The sequence below is a fragment of the Sinocyclocheilus anshuiensis genome, unplaced genomic scaffold (assembly GCF_001515605.1).
Source record: "Sinocyclocheilus anshuiensis isolate Anshui unplaced genomic scaffold, SAMN03320099.WGS_v1.1 scaffold2067, whole genome shotgun sequence".
NCBI classification, from domain to species: domain Eukaryota; kingdom Metazoa; phylum Chordata; class Actinopteri; order Cypriniformes; family Cyprinidae; genus Sinocyclocheilus; species Sinocyclocheilus anshuiensis.
Window position 1 is genome coordinate 530,725 of NW_015540844.1, and position 15,504 is coordinate 546,228.

Sequence of the window (15,504 nt, forward strand, 5' to 3'; positions counted from 1 at the left end):
TTTTTTTTTTGCTTAGGTTTTTTTTTATTCGTAGCAAAATAAAGACTTTGACTGCTAGTTCAAATTTCGAATGCATAAATGTTCATTTTAATTTTTTAAATTTTAAAACGTTTTTTAATAGTTTACAATTTCATGTGACCACTAACCAACATTAGAGAATCGTGAGCATGCAAACATGTTGTTAAATTATTATAATATTAATATTATTGAATATGAATATTACTGAAATATTAACTTTTTAATATTACTTTATATGAATTTAATCTGAATATAATTTTTAAAATCAGTTGTTAGCTAAATTGTGACTGTTTGTCATCGTTTTGCTAGTTACGTTAATTTCTAGTTTAAACACTGCATAATTCCAACATATTTCTTTAATTCATTCGTAAATGCTTTAATCTCAGATCTTGCACATAGGAATGTCAGCAAGGAAATGTATTGATGTAAATCCATGTCTAGTTTCTCCGGCGTGCTTGTTGTGTCAATGATCTTTGTGCTTTGCTGCGCAGATGAAATCCAGATATTTTGTTGCATGTTTGTTTTGACTAGTCATCGTGGCTCAGTTGATACCTGCGCTGCACGGCGGTGTCTGCTTGTCCTCACAAACACTTTCTTAAATAAGCGCTGAAGTCTCTCAGATGGATGCAGTGCCAGTGGAGAATGAAACGGGAGGAAATGAAGGCAGTTCGCCGCCCGAGGCCGAGCACTCATTTCATGGGAAGTACTTTCTAATCAAACAGACGAACGCTGGCTGGGTGAAGCTGGAGAAAAGCGTCTCTGATACAGGATTGGGGTCGTGTGTGTCACGGACAGCAGCGAAAATGCGTCCTGCAGCTTTTGTTGTGGCTGTCAAAGGTTGTGCGTCCAATCAAGCACTACAGCGTAAACTCATCTGACGCTCTGGAGGATCTGAACTCCACCGTCAGCCTCACGTCTTGCTCAGCAATCCACTGCAAACTCAGAAAATACTCTTTTCTTGCAGAAGTAAAATGATCGTTGTGTTGGTTTTAAGTCCCATCGATTTTTGATTTGTCGGAAATACGTTTTTTCTCTAAGCTTAGTGACTTTTTCCTCATTTAGGTTTGTGAATATAATTGCAAAGTGGACTGATGTGTTAGTTATGTCAGTTTCTACAGGGCACATTTGGATTTGCATTTATGCATTTGCCTGACTTATCCAAAGCGTCCACTGTGTTGATGGCATGCATTTTTAATAGTTTGTGCATGTTAATTTCACTGGGAAGTATAGCCATTATTAATGTTTCTTTAATTATGTTTTAACCATTAACCAACATTAGAGAACGATAACATGCAAATATGTTGTTACATTATTGAAATATTAATATTATTGAATGTTAATATTGCAGAAATATTCACTTTTTAACATTACAATTACTTAACATTAATAATAATTTAATATTTGTATAATATAAATTAAATTATACAAATTTAATGTAAGAATTTTTAAAATTAAAATTACGCAATATAGCAAATTTTATGTAATACAATTATACAAATAATAATAAAAACTTAACTGGTTTTAAAGGAAATCAATCATTTTAATATTAATTTTATTTAACATTATTATTAATTTAATATTAATTAATATTAAGATTTGAATATCTGTATGATATTAATAAAAGTCAAAAAGACAACAAAAGATTTTCAAAAGACAACAAGCACATTGCTAAATAGTGACTGTTTGTTTTTTATTAGCTACTTTGGTTGCTTGTTCAAATTATTAATACATAAATGTTTCTTTAATTCAAACTTTGTATTTATTTTTTAATTTATTTAAAATTTGTATTGATTAATAACAATAATAATAATGACCACCATTAGGGAGCTATGGACATGCAAATGTGTTGTTAAATTATAAAAATATTAGTACTGTTGAATAATAATATTATCAGAAATTTAATTTTTTATATTAATGTATTATATATTTATATAATATAAAATAAAATAATATTATAAAAATATTAATATGAATTACTTAATAATATTAACTTTTTTAATATTTCTAATTTAATATGAATAAAAAACTATCAATTAAACATTTTCATGTTTAGTAATATTAATATTTAAACACTACATAATTCCTACAGAAATGTTTAAAAGTTAATAGAATAGAATATTCATGATTGTGAGAATGTAAATGTTTGAAAATATGTTCTCTTATTTAATCATTCATTTACTTATTTATTTGTAATGTGTGAGAAGTATTAATGTTTTAATCTGATTCTGTTTTTTTCATTGTGTGATTTTTAGGTTGAATTCGAGTCCAGTTACGAGGGTTTAGTGTAGTGTGTGTAGAGTAATATCTAGCACTACAGAGCTTCACACAGTCATAGTCTGTCAGCTCTGATCGGTTACGAGTCTCACTGCAGTTCCCATTTTTCCCGCTTTCTCACCTGCACAAAAAGCTTTTAAAGTTCATGAATGTCAGCCCATGTGTTTTGTGTTGCAGTGGTCTGGCAAATGTTTACTTAGTAATACAAAACTGCTTCCTTCGTCTTAAAGTGTGGTTTGTTTGAGACTCCGGTGACGCAGAGGGTCTCGCTGGACGAGTATGAACACGCACATACACACTCTAATACAGTGGTTCTCAAACTGGGGTATGTGAGGTGACGGAGGGGGTACGCGAACAAAATTCTGAGTTTTGGCATTCATTTAATTCTACCCCAACTTAAAGTAACATTAAAACCGAACATGTATTTCTGACAAGCAAAATGCCGCTTCTAATGTAAAAACAGGAAAATGGGAGTGCCGTAAATGGTCAAATACATGATATCCAATCAGCTTACCTCATCTTTTGCGGTCAAAACTGACTGCATCCACACAAGCAGCGTGCATGTGATAGGATGCTCGCTGAATATGCTGCTTTAGCAAATCACGCTGCTGTTCAATAAGCAGATCTTCACTTAATAGCATGCATAGCAAATATTGACACGCACTGTACATTGAGATCGATTTAAACTCTCTTCAGACACACTCTGTGCGAGTTATTGTTTTCATGTTTAAAATACGAGCAAGAATGCAAATTTCCCTGAATATCCAAACAATGGCAAATGTGACAATTTTTTTAAACAGAATATTGTCATGTTTGTTCTATTTTGCAGCGAAATAATAGTTCCAACGAAATCCGTATCATCTGGTGTGCGTCTCCAAGCAACATACAGCAGTGTTTCGTTAGTGAATGAATCTGTGGCTTTGAACGATTTGGAGAGTCAGTGATTAATAACCCATTCATAACTACAGCATCATGGTTCGTTACTGAATGAATGAATGAATGACGCGACGCCTGGCTCATTAAGACAGTGACTTGCAGCCACCTATTGACGGTTTTATTTTTAAATCTACAAGTATCACTTCGATTTGCCATCATTTATTGCTTTATTTATTATATTAATAATACACTTAATGGAATGTAAAGAATATGACATAAAACATGACACAGTTAATAAGGATAGAAAATATTTGCCTCTATAAAGGTAAAAAATGCACCAGTAAATCAATTTAAGGGTGCAAATATTGTCCTTTAATAGAAAAGTATGACTGCGGTCTAAGTGGAAGAGAGGGGGTACGCAGAAGAATGTTAAATGCCCCAGGGGGTACGCCGCTATAAAAAGTTTGAGAACCACTGCTCTAATAGACACAGTTCTGGAGTGTGTTGTTTAGTGGATGTGTTTCCATCATAGCAGGAACGTAAAGAAATTTAGAGACATTTTGTGCTCAATTTGTGCTTTTTGGTGATTTCATGTCACATAATCACATGCTGATTAGAACGTCTGTGCGTTTGCAATATGAAACAGCAATTGTGGCATATTTAGCTTCTGTAATGCAATGTTTTTTGAGTAAAGTAGTAGTAATATAGTATTAAAATCTGGCATAATTTGTTCTGCATCATTTGAACTTCACAGATGATCCTTCAAATCATGTGTCTTGTTGAGGAGAGGTGTACTTTCACTTTTATTAGCAATATGATTTATGATTTCACTTAGTGGACACGGACAAGCCGACGTACTTGCTTTGAAGAAGGGATGCGGTCCATAAACTAATTACATTATGACAAACGTTTCTTGCCCCGGGACATTTAATACAAAATCAAATGTGAATCGTGTTGATTTCATTTTGAAATCTGTGATTCAAGCAATTTTAAATTTTTAGTAATAATAATAATAGTATTATATTATTATATAATAATATTAATATATTGTCATTCTTTTATATATATATATATATATATAAACTTCTATGCTTATTTTGCTGGATCTGTCTGCTGATTTTGATACGGTGAACCACCAGATTCTCCTGTCAACCCTATTGGAAAATGGCATCTCAGGAACCGCACGCCAGTGGTTTGAGTCTTACCTCTCAGATAGGTCCTTCAAGGTATCTTGAAGAGGTGAGGTGTCCAAGTCACAACATCTAGCTACTGGGGTGCCTCAGGGCTCAGTTCTTGGACCACTTCTCTTCTCTGTCTGCATGGCATCACTAGGTTCTGTCATTCAGAAACATGGCTTTTCATATCACTGCTATGCTGATGACACTCAACTCTACCTCTCTTTCCATCCTGATGATCCGACGATAGCTGCTCGCATCTCAGCATGTCTAACAGACATTTCTTGTTGGATGACGCACCATCACCTTCAACTCAACCTGGCTAAGACAGAACTGCTTGTGGTTTCAACAAACCCATCACTTTATCAAAATTTCACCATCCAGTTAGGCTCATCAACCATAACTCCTTCAAAAACAGCTAGAAACCTTGGAGTTGTGATTGATGGTAAGCTGAATTTTCTTAAGTCAATGAGTAATCATGGTAAATAATTGTTATCTCATTATTGACAAAAATAATCATGATTTTTGGCATAATCAAACATTTCTGATATGCATGTGCAACTTTTTTGCACGTTGCCAATTTGAGAGAAACCCCAGAGAGCGTTTCCGAGGAAAACATGTCTAATCTGGTCATTCCGATCGCAAGTATTCCACGGGCTGGAGTTCACATCATTACGAAACCATGCGAGGATTGTTTCTGGAACGCATTCTGTACATAAATAAACGCATAATTGCTAGGCATCAAAGGTGCTTGTCACATGTAATTACAGAATTTCCAGGATTCCGTGCTAAAGGCCTGCAATGACCTGAACCTCAGTCCAACCACTGGAAATCTAAGACTATTTAAATTTACCTCCATCCCTGAGGTGTCAAACATCAGATTCTCAACCTCATCAGACTGAAAAAGCCCGTTGCTTTGGGCTTGAAAGAAGAGGAGACGCCGCTCTGCCAAAGCCTGAAATGCTTTTGATTAAATGCAATTCTATAACGGAGCCTAATCAAACCGAAAGGCAAATGAAATATCTGTTTTCTTCTGTTATATCCTTTTGGCCTTGTAGAATCAGATCTGCTGGTGTATTTGTTGAACAAACATAATTTAGGGTGGATAAGTGGTTTTCTGCTGTCCGGAGAGATCACACTCATCGAAATGTTGTTTCTGTGTTTGGTTTCTGTGGAATTGCTTGTGGACAGCAACCATGCAATAACCGCCGCTTTGTTTTGATTCGTTGCCGTTTATATCAACTTGTTACATTTTTAAAGGTTCGTTAGAATTGTTTAATTGTCCCGTTGTCTTAAACCCTGTGGTTCATGTGCAGATTTTGACCTTTACAGCTACATCACCTTTTCCACCGGATTACAGCGACTGTTGTCAGATCAGACGTGCGTTTTCAAGCGTTTTCCAAATGAACATGTTTGGGAAATAAGTTAGCTAATTTGTCATTTAGCATAAAACACATGTTCTGCATTTACGAAAGTTCTAGTCTTTTCTTTTTTAACAAATGGTCAGTGAAAGGAGGTATTTTTGCGTTTTTTTTTTTTTATTTTATTTTTTTTTAACATGTCTAAATAGAGTTTAAAACCTGTATTTGTGTGATTATTATTATTATTATATATTTTTATTTTTAGTAATTTTTTAGTAATTTTATTTCATTATTTTATTTAAGAACTATAATTAATCATTTGATATTGTTATTGGTTAAATAGTAATAATAATAATAATAATTTTTCAACAAAATAAAATGCGTCTAAATTAAGTTTAAAACCCATATCTGTGTGTGTGTTTTTAAATTATATTTAATTACTTCTTGTTGCTGTATTTTTTTAGTAATTTCTTGTAATATTTATTTATTTTATTTTACTTCATTAGTTTATTTTACAACAGTAACTATTTATATAATATAATATAATATAATATAATATAAAATATATATATTATTTATATATATAGTTAAAATATTATTTAAACAATACGAATATTAAACAAAGACATTACAAATAAAATATTAATAAAATATTATTACAAAAACAAATCACACAAATTAACAGTTTTATATTTCTTACAATAATTTTGATGATAAGATCGAAAGGTTGATCTTGACATGCAGTCAACACTACAATTTTTATGTACAAATTGTTAAATGAGCACTTTAATATCGATTATGAGATATTGATTATGAGAACAAAAAACATTTGTTCCATTAATGCTTTAAAAAGTCCCAGGGAAACACACTGTGCTCTATTCTTGGAAATCGCAGTAGACTGGCCTTAATATAAGGCATTAATAAAGGCGTTTTACAGTATTCACTCCATAAATCAAATTGTATATGCTTCAGGAGCAAGTGTTGGGTTTAATTGTTCACAGGTAGCAGTAATTACTTCATGTGTTAACCAGTGAAGTGAACGGAGGCTGCAGCGGCAATATGTTATATTTATTTGCCTTTTTCTTTGCGTTCTAGCTGCATAATAGGTCAATCAGAACATGAAACATTTTCTGTGCCGTTGAGCGTACTTTGATATGGCCTTTTATGTTTGTTTGGAAACAACTCTGTATTACACAAAACGCTCCACAGGTTTGCTGTTTGGCTTGTGGGAAAAAGCACGTCAGTAAATGAAGTCTGTATGGTTCATGGGACGTGAGAAGAGTGTTTACACATCAGCCAACGACCAATCAGTGCGGCTTTTCACTGCGCCAACTCTTCCAGAAAGGTGCTAAAAACATGACGATTACTCCAGAATACAAGGACGGCAGATAGCGACAGATCGCTGGTATTGTTGGCAAGACAATCTGAGATTCCTGAAGAAATAACTTTGATATTACTGTGATGTTTTTGCCTTTTCTTTCTATGAAAAAAAAATGCCTCCTGGTAATATATTGCAGGAGAATATCAAGAGTTTCCAAAGAGAAGAACAGAGCTGCTCTGAGATCAGTTAAAGGAAAAGCCATTATTGGATAAGGTATAAAATATTTTGGCTAATATGATTACATTTTTAACTACCAGTCAGCTCCATTTATTATACTGCAGTGTTTAAATCCATTCAGTTTCCTTCCAAATTTCATCAGTCACTCCATATTTTTGCGATTCTGCATAATTTGCCATGTAATTTGCCAAAAAAACACATGAAGATATTGATGTAATGATGAAGAAGCATGCATGAATGAGAAAATAATGTGCAGGATGTGCTCAATGTTGTAAAGAGTTACTAAAGGGATCCCTGTTTTTATGTTAAATAGTTTAGCAATTCCATCACTTGCTCAGCTATGGATGCTCTACAGTGAATGGGTGCCGTCAGAATGAGAGCCCAAACAGCTGATAAAAACATCACAATAATCCACAAGTTATCCACACCACTCCAGTACATCAGTTAACATCATGTGAAGCCAAAAGCTGCCTGTTTGTAAGAAACAAATCCATCAAGACGTTTTAACTTCAAACTGTTGATTACGGCTAAAATACAAGTCCATAATCCAAAATAATAACGCTTCCTCCAGTGAAAAAGTCCATCTCCTGCATCATTAAGACGTTTTAACTTCAAACTGTTGATTACGGCTAAAATACGAGTCCATAATCCAAAATAATAACGCTTCCTCCAGTGAAAAAGTCCATCTCCTGTTGTTTTGGCTTGTAAACGGTGCTTGATCTGTGCAGATTTCTCTCATGATTCAGACGAGACGACTTTTTCACTGAATTTTCTTGTTAGTTTTTATTCTGTCATGTATGACTTTTGTACATCTAATGTGGTATAATATGGTACATGTGGTATGCTAATTATAAACAACAAATGTCTGTAAAATTCTACAAATTACTGCTTAAATCCTGGTGTGACTGTTTAATGCAGAAAATGTGCACAAAAATAGTGCAGATTCTGTCCGGGCCTGAAAATTACATTGAGTCATTGATCTTTTGAATCATTTCCAGTAACTGAACAGAACAGAGTCAGTCTTGAGATATTTGTCTCAGGTCTTTGACACATTACTGTTTAAATCCATTCTGTAGACTTCCCTCCCATTTTATTCAGAAAATGTGAACAAAAAGTTGTGCGGATTACGTCTGGGCCTTGTAACGACATTAAAATGCCTCCGAACCACTGAATCAGTGATCATTTGAATAATTCTCACTAACTGAACAGTACAGAGTCAATCATATTTTTCAGGCTTAAGTTCAGTGTTCTTCCACTCAACCACTGTAATGTTAAAAATGGCAATTCAACAGTTAAAGTTTGATGTGTCGTTTAATTATCTGATGCACTTTCTTTGTTCTTCAAGTACAGTAATTCAATCATGATGTAAGATGCAACATTTTAGAGTTTTTAAAGTTCTATAATTAACCATGAAAATCCTTTGGAGCGTGTGCATTATAATCGTTTGATCTGGGAAAATTGAATTAAATGCTGTTTTTAGTGCTCCACCGCTAAATCCTCTTCATTTCGTCTCAAACTCTCATCTCTGGCCGTCTTTCAATAAAGTGTCTCGCCATGTTTCGCTGTATAGATGTGTTTAACAGGCTTGTATTTGTTTTAACAGGCCGGGCGTGATAGTGCAGACCCTAATCGCTCCCACTTTTTATTCCCTTCAAATGGCTTTCCCATTGTTTTTCCGAACGCTTGTGTGAATTTCTCCCTATTTCTGATCATTCAGCTCCATTTTTTTTAAGCTGGGAGTCTCGGGAGAGATTAGAATAACGCTCGTAATGATAAAAACGGCAGGAATTCGGCAGGGAGTTTCAGGCCGGCCTCAGAGGGTGGGCTACACCTCGGCCTGGAAAAAAGGCTCATTGTATCAGCACTTGAGCGTTTCACTGCTCTTTTGGGTCCGTCTCTTAGCCCGAACCTGACCCGGCCGTGATGAATGGGTCTGCAGTCCCGAGTAGAGAGGCGCTCTAGTCGATCCTCGGTAAGTGATATGATTCGCTCTCTCTGGACTGTTTTTGAACTTGAATATGATTTACGTCTCATTTTGTGAGGTCTGCATCAAGTGAATTGCACATTTTATGAACCTTTTCTCAAAGCTTCTTTCTCAGTTTGCTCTGATTGCTCCCATAAAGGCCTTTTTAAATGACTTCTCAACGCAAGCATTATCATTGTTGGGAAGCTACTCTGAAACTGTAGCTTGATAAGCTACAAGCTACTCGTAAGTTAAAGTAGTTAAGCTACAGTCAAGCTACCCTTTTGAAAACGTAGCTAGCTACACTACAAGTTACTACCAAAAAGTAGCTAGCTACATTGAAACTACTTTATTACAAACAACTGAATAAGCGTTAATGAGGAATGTTTTAAGTAAAATATTTGATATTTCTCAACAATGCTATACAATTATGATGTCAAAGACTGTTTTGTTACACAAAATATTCAAATATCTCAGACCGTCAAAAGTCAAAGTACAAAATTGCAACAAACTTAGCATTGCAATAACAAAATGATATTTTTATTTAAGTAACTTAAATTAAGCACACACAAGCATTTTCTCAAAAATACTGTGTGACAGATGGCTGCGTTATAGCAAGAAATTATTCTGAATTCTGAGCAACCGCTCATACTGTATATGTTTACTTCAAATTTCTTTAGAGAGAAGTAGACTATTATTTTTCCTATTTATGTTCAAAATAGGACTAAGTGCACATTAGTAGGCCCTAAATACATGTAATGTCTGTTTCACATATGCATCAACTCCACATATGCATCATATGGCGCTTTTCCACTGAATGGTACGGCACGGTACGGCTCGGTACGACTCTAAAACGGTGCTAAACTACAGTGGAAACGCAAACCGAGCTGTGCCGTGCCGAACTGAGCTGAGCCAAGTCGTACCACGCAGTGGAAAAGCGGCAATAGAAGTAATAGAACTCATGACGTCCCAGGAAATCCCTAATATGGACACAGGCATCCAGCTATTGCTGTGACTGAACTACTTTACTACTGACACTGTGTGTTGTACAGCACCAATAGATGGCGGTTATGCTCTGTTTTAGTATGTGATCTTGTAAGAAGACGCTGCGCTGATTCAGTCCATTGCAGGTTCACAAAATAGAATATTGTTGCGCTACACAGCTATTTGCTGGAAAAAGTAGTTAACTACTGGAAAAGTTACATTGTGTTAAAAGTAGCTGAGCTACTGTTAAGCTACTGAAAAATTTAGCTACGTTAGTAGCGTTGCTACTCCCCAATACTGAGCATTATAGGCTACTTTGACCTCCTCATGAAAAGTGTGGAAGATACAGTCATGAAAAAGTGTTTTTTATGAGATTTACACGCAGTAAATGGTGAAAATATGTACAATAAGTAAGATTTTTTTGAACATTTTTTAAAGAAGTCTCTTCTGCTCACAAGGCTGCATTCATTTAATTAGTAAAAATAGCAATATTGTGAAATATTATTGCAATTAAAAATAACTGTTTTATGTTTGAATGTATTGTAAAGTGTAATTTATTTCTGTGATGTAAAGCTGAATTTTCAGCATCATTACTCCAATCTTCAGTGTCACATGATCCTTCAGAAATCATTCTAATATACTGATTTGCTGCTCAAAAAAAAAAAAAAGAAAGAAAGAAAAGAAAACAAATTGTTATTGTCAATGTTGAAAACTATGGAAGCCTGTTTCCACCATGAAATAAAAACATTTAAATAGTTGCGACTTATAGACACAATTCTGACTTTTTTCTCACAGTTCTGAAAAAAAAATATTGTAAAATATAAACTATATATACAAGATAAAAAATAATTTACATTATATTAGAATTTTGACTGTCTTTCTTGCCATTCTGAGTTTACATCTCGTAATCCCATTTTTTTTTGGCATGAAATAAAAAAAAAGTAAAAGCGTAATTGTGAATTTATTTTGCATTTCTGTCTTTTTTCTTGTAATTGAGAGTATATAGCTTGCAATTCTGAAATTATATGTCACAATTCTGACATTTTTCTCAGAATTATGAGAAAAAAATTAAACCTTTTTTTATTGTTTTATCCTGTGGCAGGATAAAACAGTTATGCTGCTTCATATTTTTGTGAAAATTGTGATTATTTTAAAAAGATTCTTTGATTAATAGAAAGTCAAAAAGAACATCATTTATTTGAAAGAGAAACTTTTTGTAACATTAAATGTCTTTGCTGTTTCTTTTAATCAATTTAATGCATCCTTGCTGAATAAAACTATTAATTTCTTGGGGGAAAAAATCGTACTGACCCCAAACTTACTGAAACATTTGCCTGATTTGGTCGCATGCCAGATCTCCATTTCAGTACTTGAGACTATTTATGCATAAAAATAGTACATTATCATTTTAAATAATTTGTGCATAACCTAATTAATATTAATGAGAAAAGCCTTTGCAATTTCATGACATCACACTTCATTAACTTACTGTATGTGCAAATGATAGCCATTGTCATGCCCATCAAATAAAAAATGCATGCCATTCGAATTATCCCACAATTGACTGTGCTTTGAAAGGTCAGTAACAAAAAATTGAAATGATTGAATTCTGTTAAATTTGAAATGATTGAACTCTGATGGGTTAATGCTTCGCACCATCAACATGAGTCATGAGAAATATGGAAGCATATAGGTAGCGAAATTCAATTTAAAATGCAATATGCAAAATGGCAATGCAATGTTCAAAATGGCAATGTATTTCTGTATTTAAATTTACATTTTCCATTACCCATACGTGCAAAGTTTGTTGCAAAAGGAAAATGAAAATGAAATTATATAATTTACATTTGCCATTTCCAACAGTAGTCTTAATATGTAAATTGCATGTTGCGTTGCCATTTTGAATATTGCATTGCCATTTTGCATATCGCATTTTAAATTGAATTTCTCTACCTATATGCTTCCATAGTGAAAAGACCTCATGTATCTGGATTCATGCAGTCAGTGGTTTACAGAAATTTGTTCTGTTTATTCTCAATGCTCAAAGCTTGTCAAGACGTCTCAGCAGGGTGATGCCGCTCAAACGCTCACTGAAACATCATCATTCATGGCTGCAGTGAAGAGATTTAGACCCAGTGAATGAATTAGAGAAATTAGAAAGTTCCTCACACATCGGTTCCCAAGAGCACGAGAATAAAAAAATGGTCTGATTTTGTTTTCTGGCAGTAGAAATGGAAAACAAAAGGTTCTAATTAATCAAAGTGATGCGGGAAGATGTGAAAGGTTGTGAATTACTATTTGAAACCAAAACGTTCAGTCCTGTCGCCCCTCTGTCCACATTTGTCAACGGTTTTCATCTGTGGAGGTGAAAGGTTTCCTGTAAAAGCTCTGCTTCAATACTGCCCTCAGGGTCTGTGTGTGTGTGTGTGTGTGTGTGTGTCTTTAAGTTTGTATTTCTGCTCTCAGTGCTGTTATTTGAGGCTTAAGCTGTTCAATTTTATTAGCAGCATTTTGACTGACCAAACCTGTTCAGAGATGGGCTGTGTTTAAAACCACATACTAGTTACTCCTACAAGCTGACTGAATAAACATTTCACAGATATGCACATTTAAAATTTACATTCATTGGCTATTATGGGAATAGCATGCTACCTTTAAAAAAAAAAAAAATCTGTAATATGTATATTTGTCAATTTTTGCATGCATGCATTGCCGAAATGTGCAACAGAGACCATTGTATTCAATAATGCACTGCCTTCTTGAATTTTCATTTCCATGTGATGAAATGAACTGAAAATCATATTGGCCATTATTTTAAACATTTAAAAAAAAGTGTTTTGCCATTATTTAAAGTTGAAGTAAGCGATTTCCGAGAAACACTGTTGATATTTGAAATCACCAAAACAAACACGCCCCTACCCAAAAGGATCTCGATAGCCCCGCCCCCAAAGTCATGAACATGCTATGCAACACTGGCAACTCCCTCATCATGAGTGAACACGCCCCTTACTGGTGACTGGTTCCAGATGTGTTTTGGTGCTCAGTCTAATCCACTTTCCACAGCGTTTCTTTAATTGGATTGCAAAAAATAAAGCAGATTTACAGAAGATTTAAAATGCACAATAAATGTTTTTCTGGGATTAAAACTGGACCAGGGTTATTTTAGTAGATACTATTAGAGTTTTGTTCAATTAACTTAAAGCACTCCTTTTGATGTGTCCTTTTTTAGGCAATGTTTGAAAAATGCAGTTTTTTAAATTAAATCTAAAAAAAATCTAAATATTTAATGCATTGAATGAATTTTGACACATGTATTTTTATTTTTTATACCATTACTAATTAGCTTAATTTGTAGTTAAGTATTTAAATAATTAACTCTACTAGGCTGTTGGTGTCTGGGCTCATTTATGTATTTATTTATTTTTAAATGACATGAGACTTTGTGACTTCCTGCACTTGCTATACTTAATAGTCAATTTATAATATAATATAATATATCATACTAGTGTTTGAAATATTATAATTTCACATACTTTACTAAATAGAGGAGTATGCAATAAACAGTAGCAAGATGACATGTAGAATATTGCCGTTTTCCATTTAATTTTTCATTGCTTTCATGAACAAATAATTTTATCTTGACATGTTTTTCCTGTAAAGTTTATTTCTTGAGGTTTGGCTGCATATATAATTGACACCTTTCAGATAAATGTGATATAAGCTGTTTTCTTATAACCTTGGATACATACGCTCCCTTCAGCTCCCCGCGGCTCTTTCTGCTGCTTTCCCAGGGTGCCGCGGGTCTGTTGACACAGATGCGTCCTGGGGTCTGAAGTCAGTGGGGTGCTTTCATTCTCCTCTTACAGTTCAAACACTGCTGAACATGATTCTGATCTGGGCTCAGGCAAAGAAAAGCAATGCTCACCCGGGTTTGGGCTGTTTCTCTGGTTCTTAACGACTGGTACTTTTCTCACCGAGCAGAACCAGACATTCAAACGCTCTTAAACAGAGCTGTGAATCTTGTATATGTTGCAAGACAAACTTGTATGTAGATTTTAGTATACTGTACGTTCACAGGTATGTTTGTGTACTGTATGTGTGTGTATTTGGGCTCAGATTTGTGGGTAAACTGAAGGAAATCCCAAAGCTACTTTTCCTGAGAGTAGCTTAAATGTTTCCTTACCGGAAGTGTCAAAAGTTTAAAATGTCCACGTTTTTCAGACTTTTTTTCTGAGTGAAAATTTTGAGTGAAGCCAATCAGAATGTATTTAATTTTTAATATGCATATCCTCTACTGTTCAAAAGTTTGGGGTCAGTAATTTTTTTTTAAGGAAAGAAATTAACTTTACTTAAACTTTTATTCATCAAGGTTGCATGTTTACTTCTTTCTTTATGTTCTGCAGTGCGTTTTAATGGAACTAAAGACGTGCCAACCTGCATGGATAAAAATCATGGCTGTGCCCACATTTGCAGAGAGACGCCCAAAGGAAGCATCGCCTGTGAGTGCAGACCTGGATTTCAGCTCACCAAGAACAGCCGTGACTGTAAATGTGAGTCAAATCAAAGTTTATCAGCAAGATAAATTACATACACACTCTCCATGGGAATAATAGAAGCATTTGAGGGATGCTTTTCTATGGTGCTTTTTGATGGATGGATGGATGGATGGGTAGAAAGAATGATGGATGGATGGGCAGATTGATGGATGATTGGATTGGCAGAACGATGAATGGATGGAATGATGGATGGATGGATGGATGGATGGATGGATGGATGGATGGATGGATGGATGGATGGATGGATGGATGGATGGATGGATGGATGGATGGATGGATGGATGGATGGATGGATGGATGGATGGATGGATGGATGGATGGATGGATGGATGGATGGATGGATGGATGGATGGATGGATGGATGGATGGATGGATGGATGGATGGATGGATGGATGATTGGATTGGTAGAACGATGGATGGATGGATCAATCGATCGATGGAATGATGGATGGATGGACGAATGGATGGATGGATCAACGGATAGATAGATAGATAGATAGATAGATAGATAGATAGATAGATAGATAGATGAATGGATGGGGATGGATGGATGGATGGATGGATGGATGGATGATTGGATTGGTAGAACGATGGATGGATGGATCAATCGATCGATGGAATGATGGATGGATGGACGAATGGATGGATGGATCAACGGATAGATAGATAGATAGATAGATAGATAGATAGATAGATAGATAGATAGATAGATAGATAGATAGATGGATGAAGGATGGA

General features: G+C 34.7%; 1 protein-coding gene across 1 annotated transcript in view; it reads left to right on the forward strand.

Moving 5' to 3' along the window:
* Positions 1-15,504, forward strand: part of LOC107687590 (signal peptide, CUB and EGF-like domain-containing protein 3) — a gene marked incomplete at its 3' end in the record, with an annotated part of 81,709 nt that overhangs the window by 57,765 nt on the left and 8,440 nt on the right. The window contains exon 5 of the mRNA XM_016484979.1: positions 14,613-14,759. Within this exon, the coding sequence (XP_016340465.1) occupies positions 14,613-14,759 (147 nt within the window). The remainder of the gene's footprint in view (positions 1-14,612; positions 14,760-15,504) is intronic.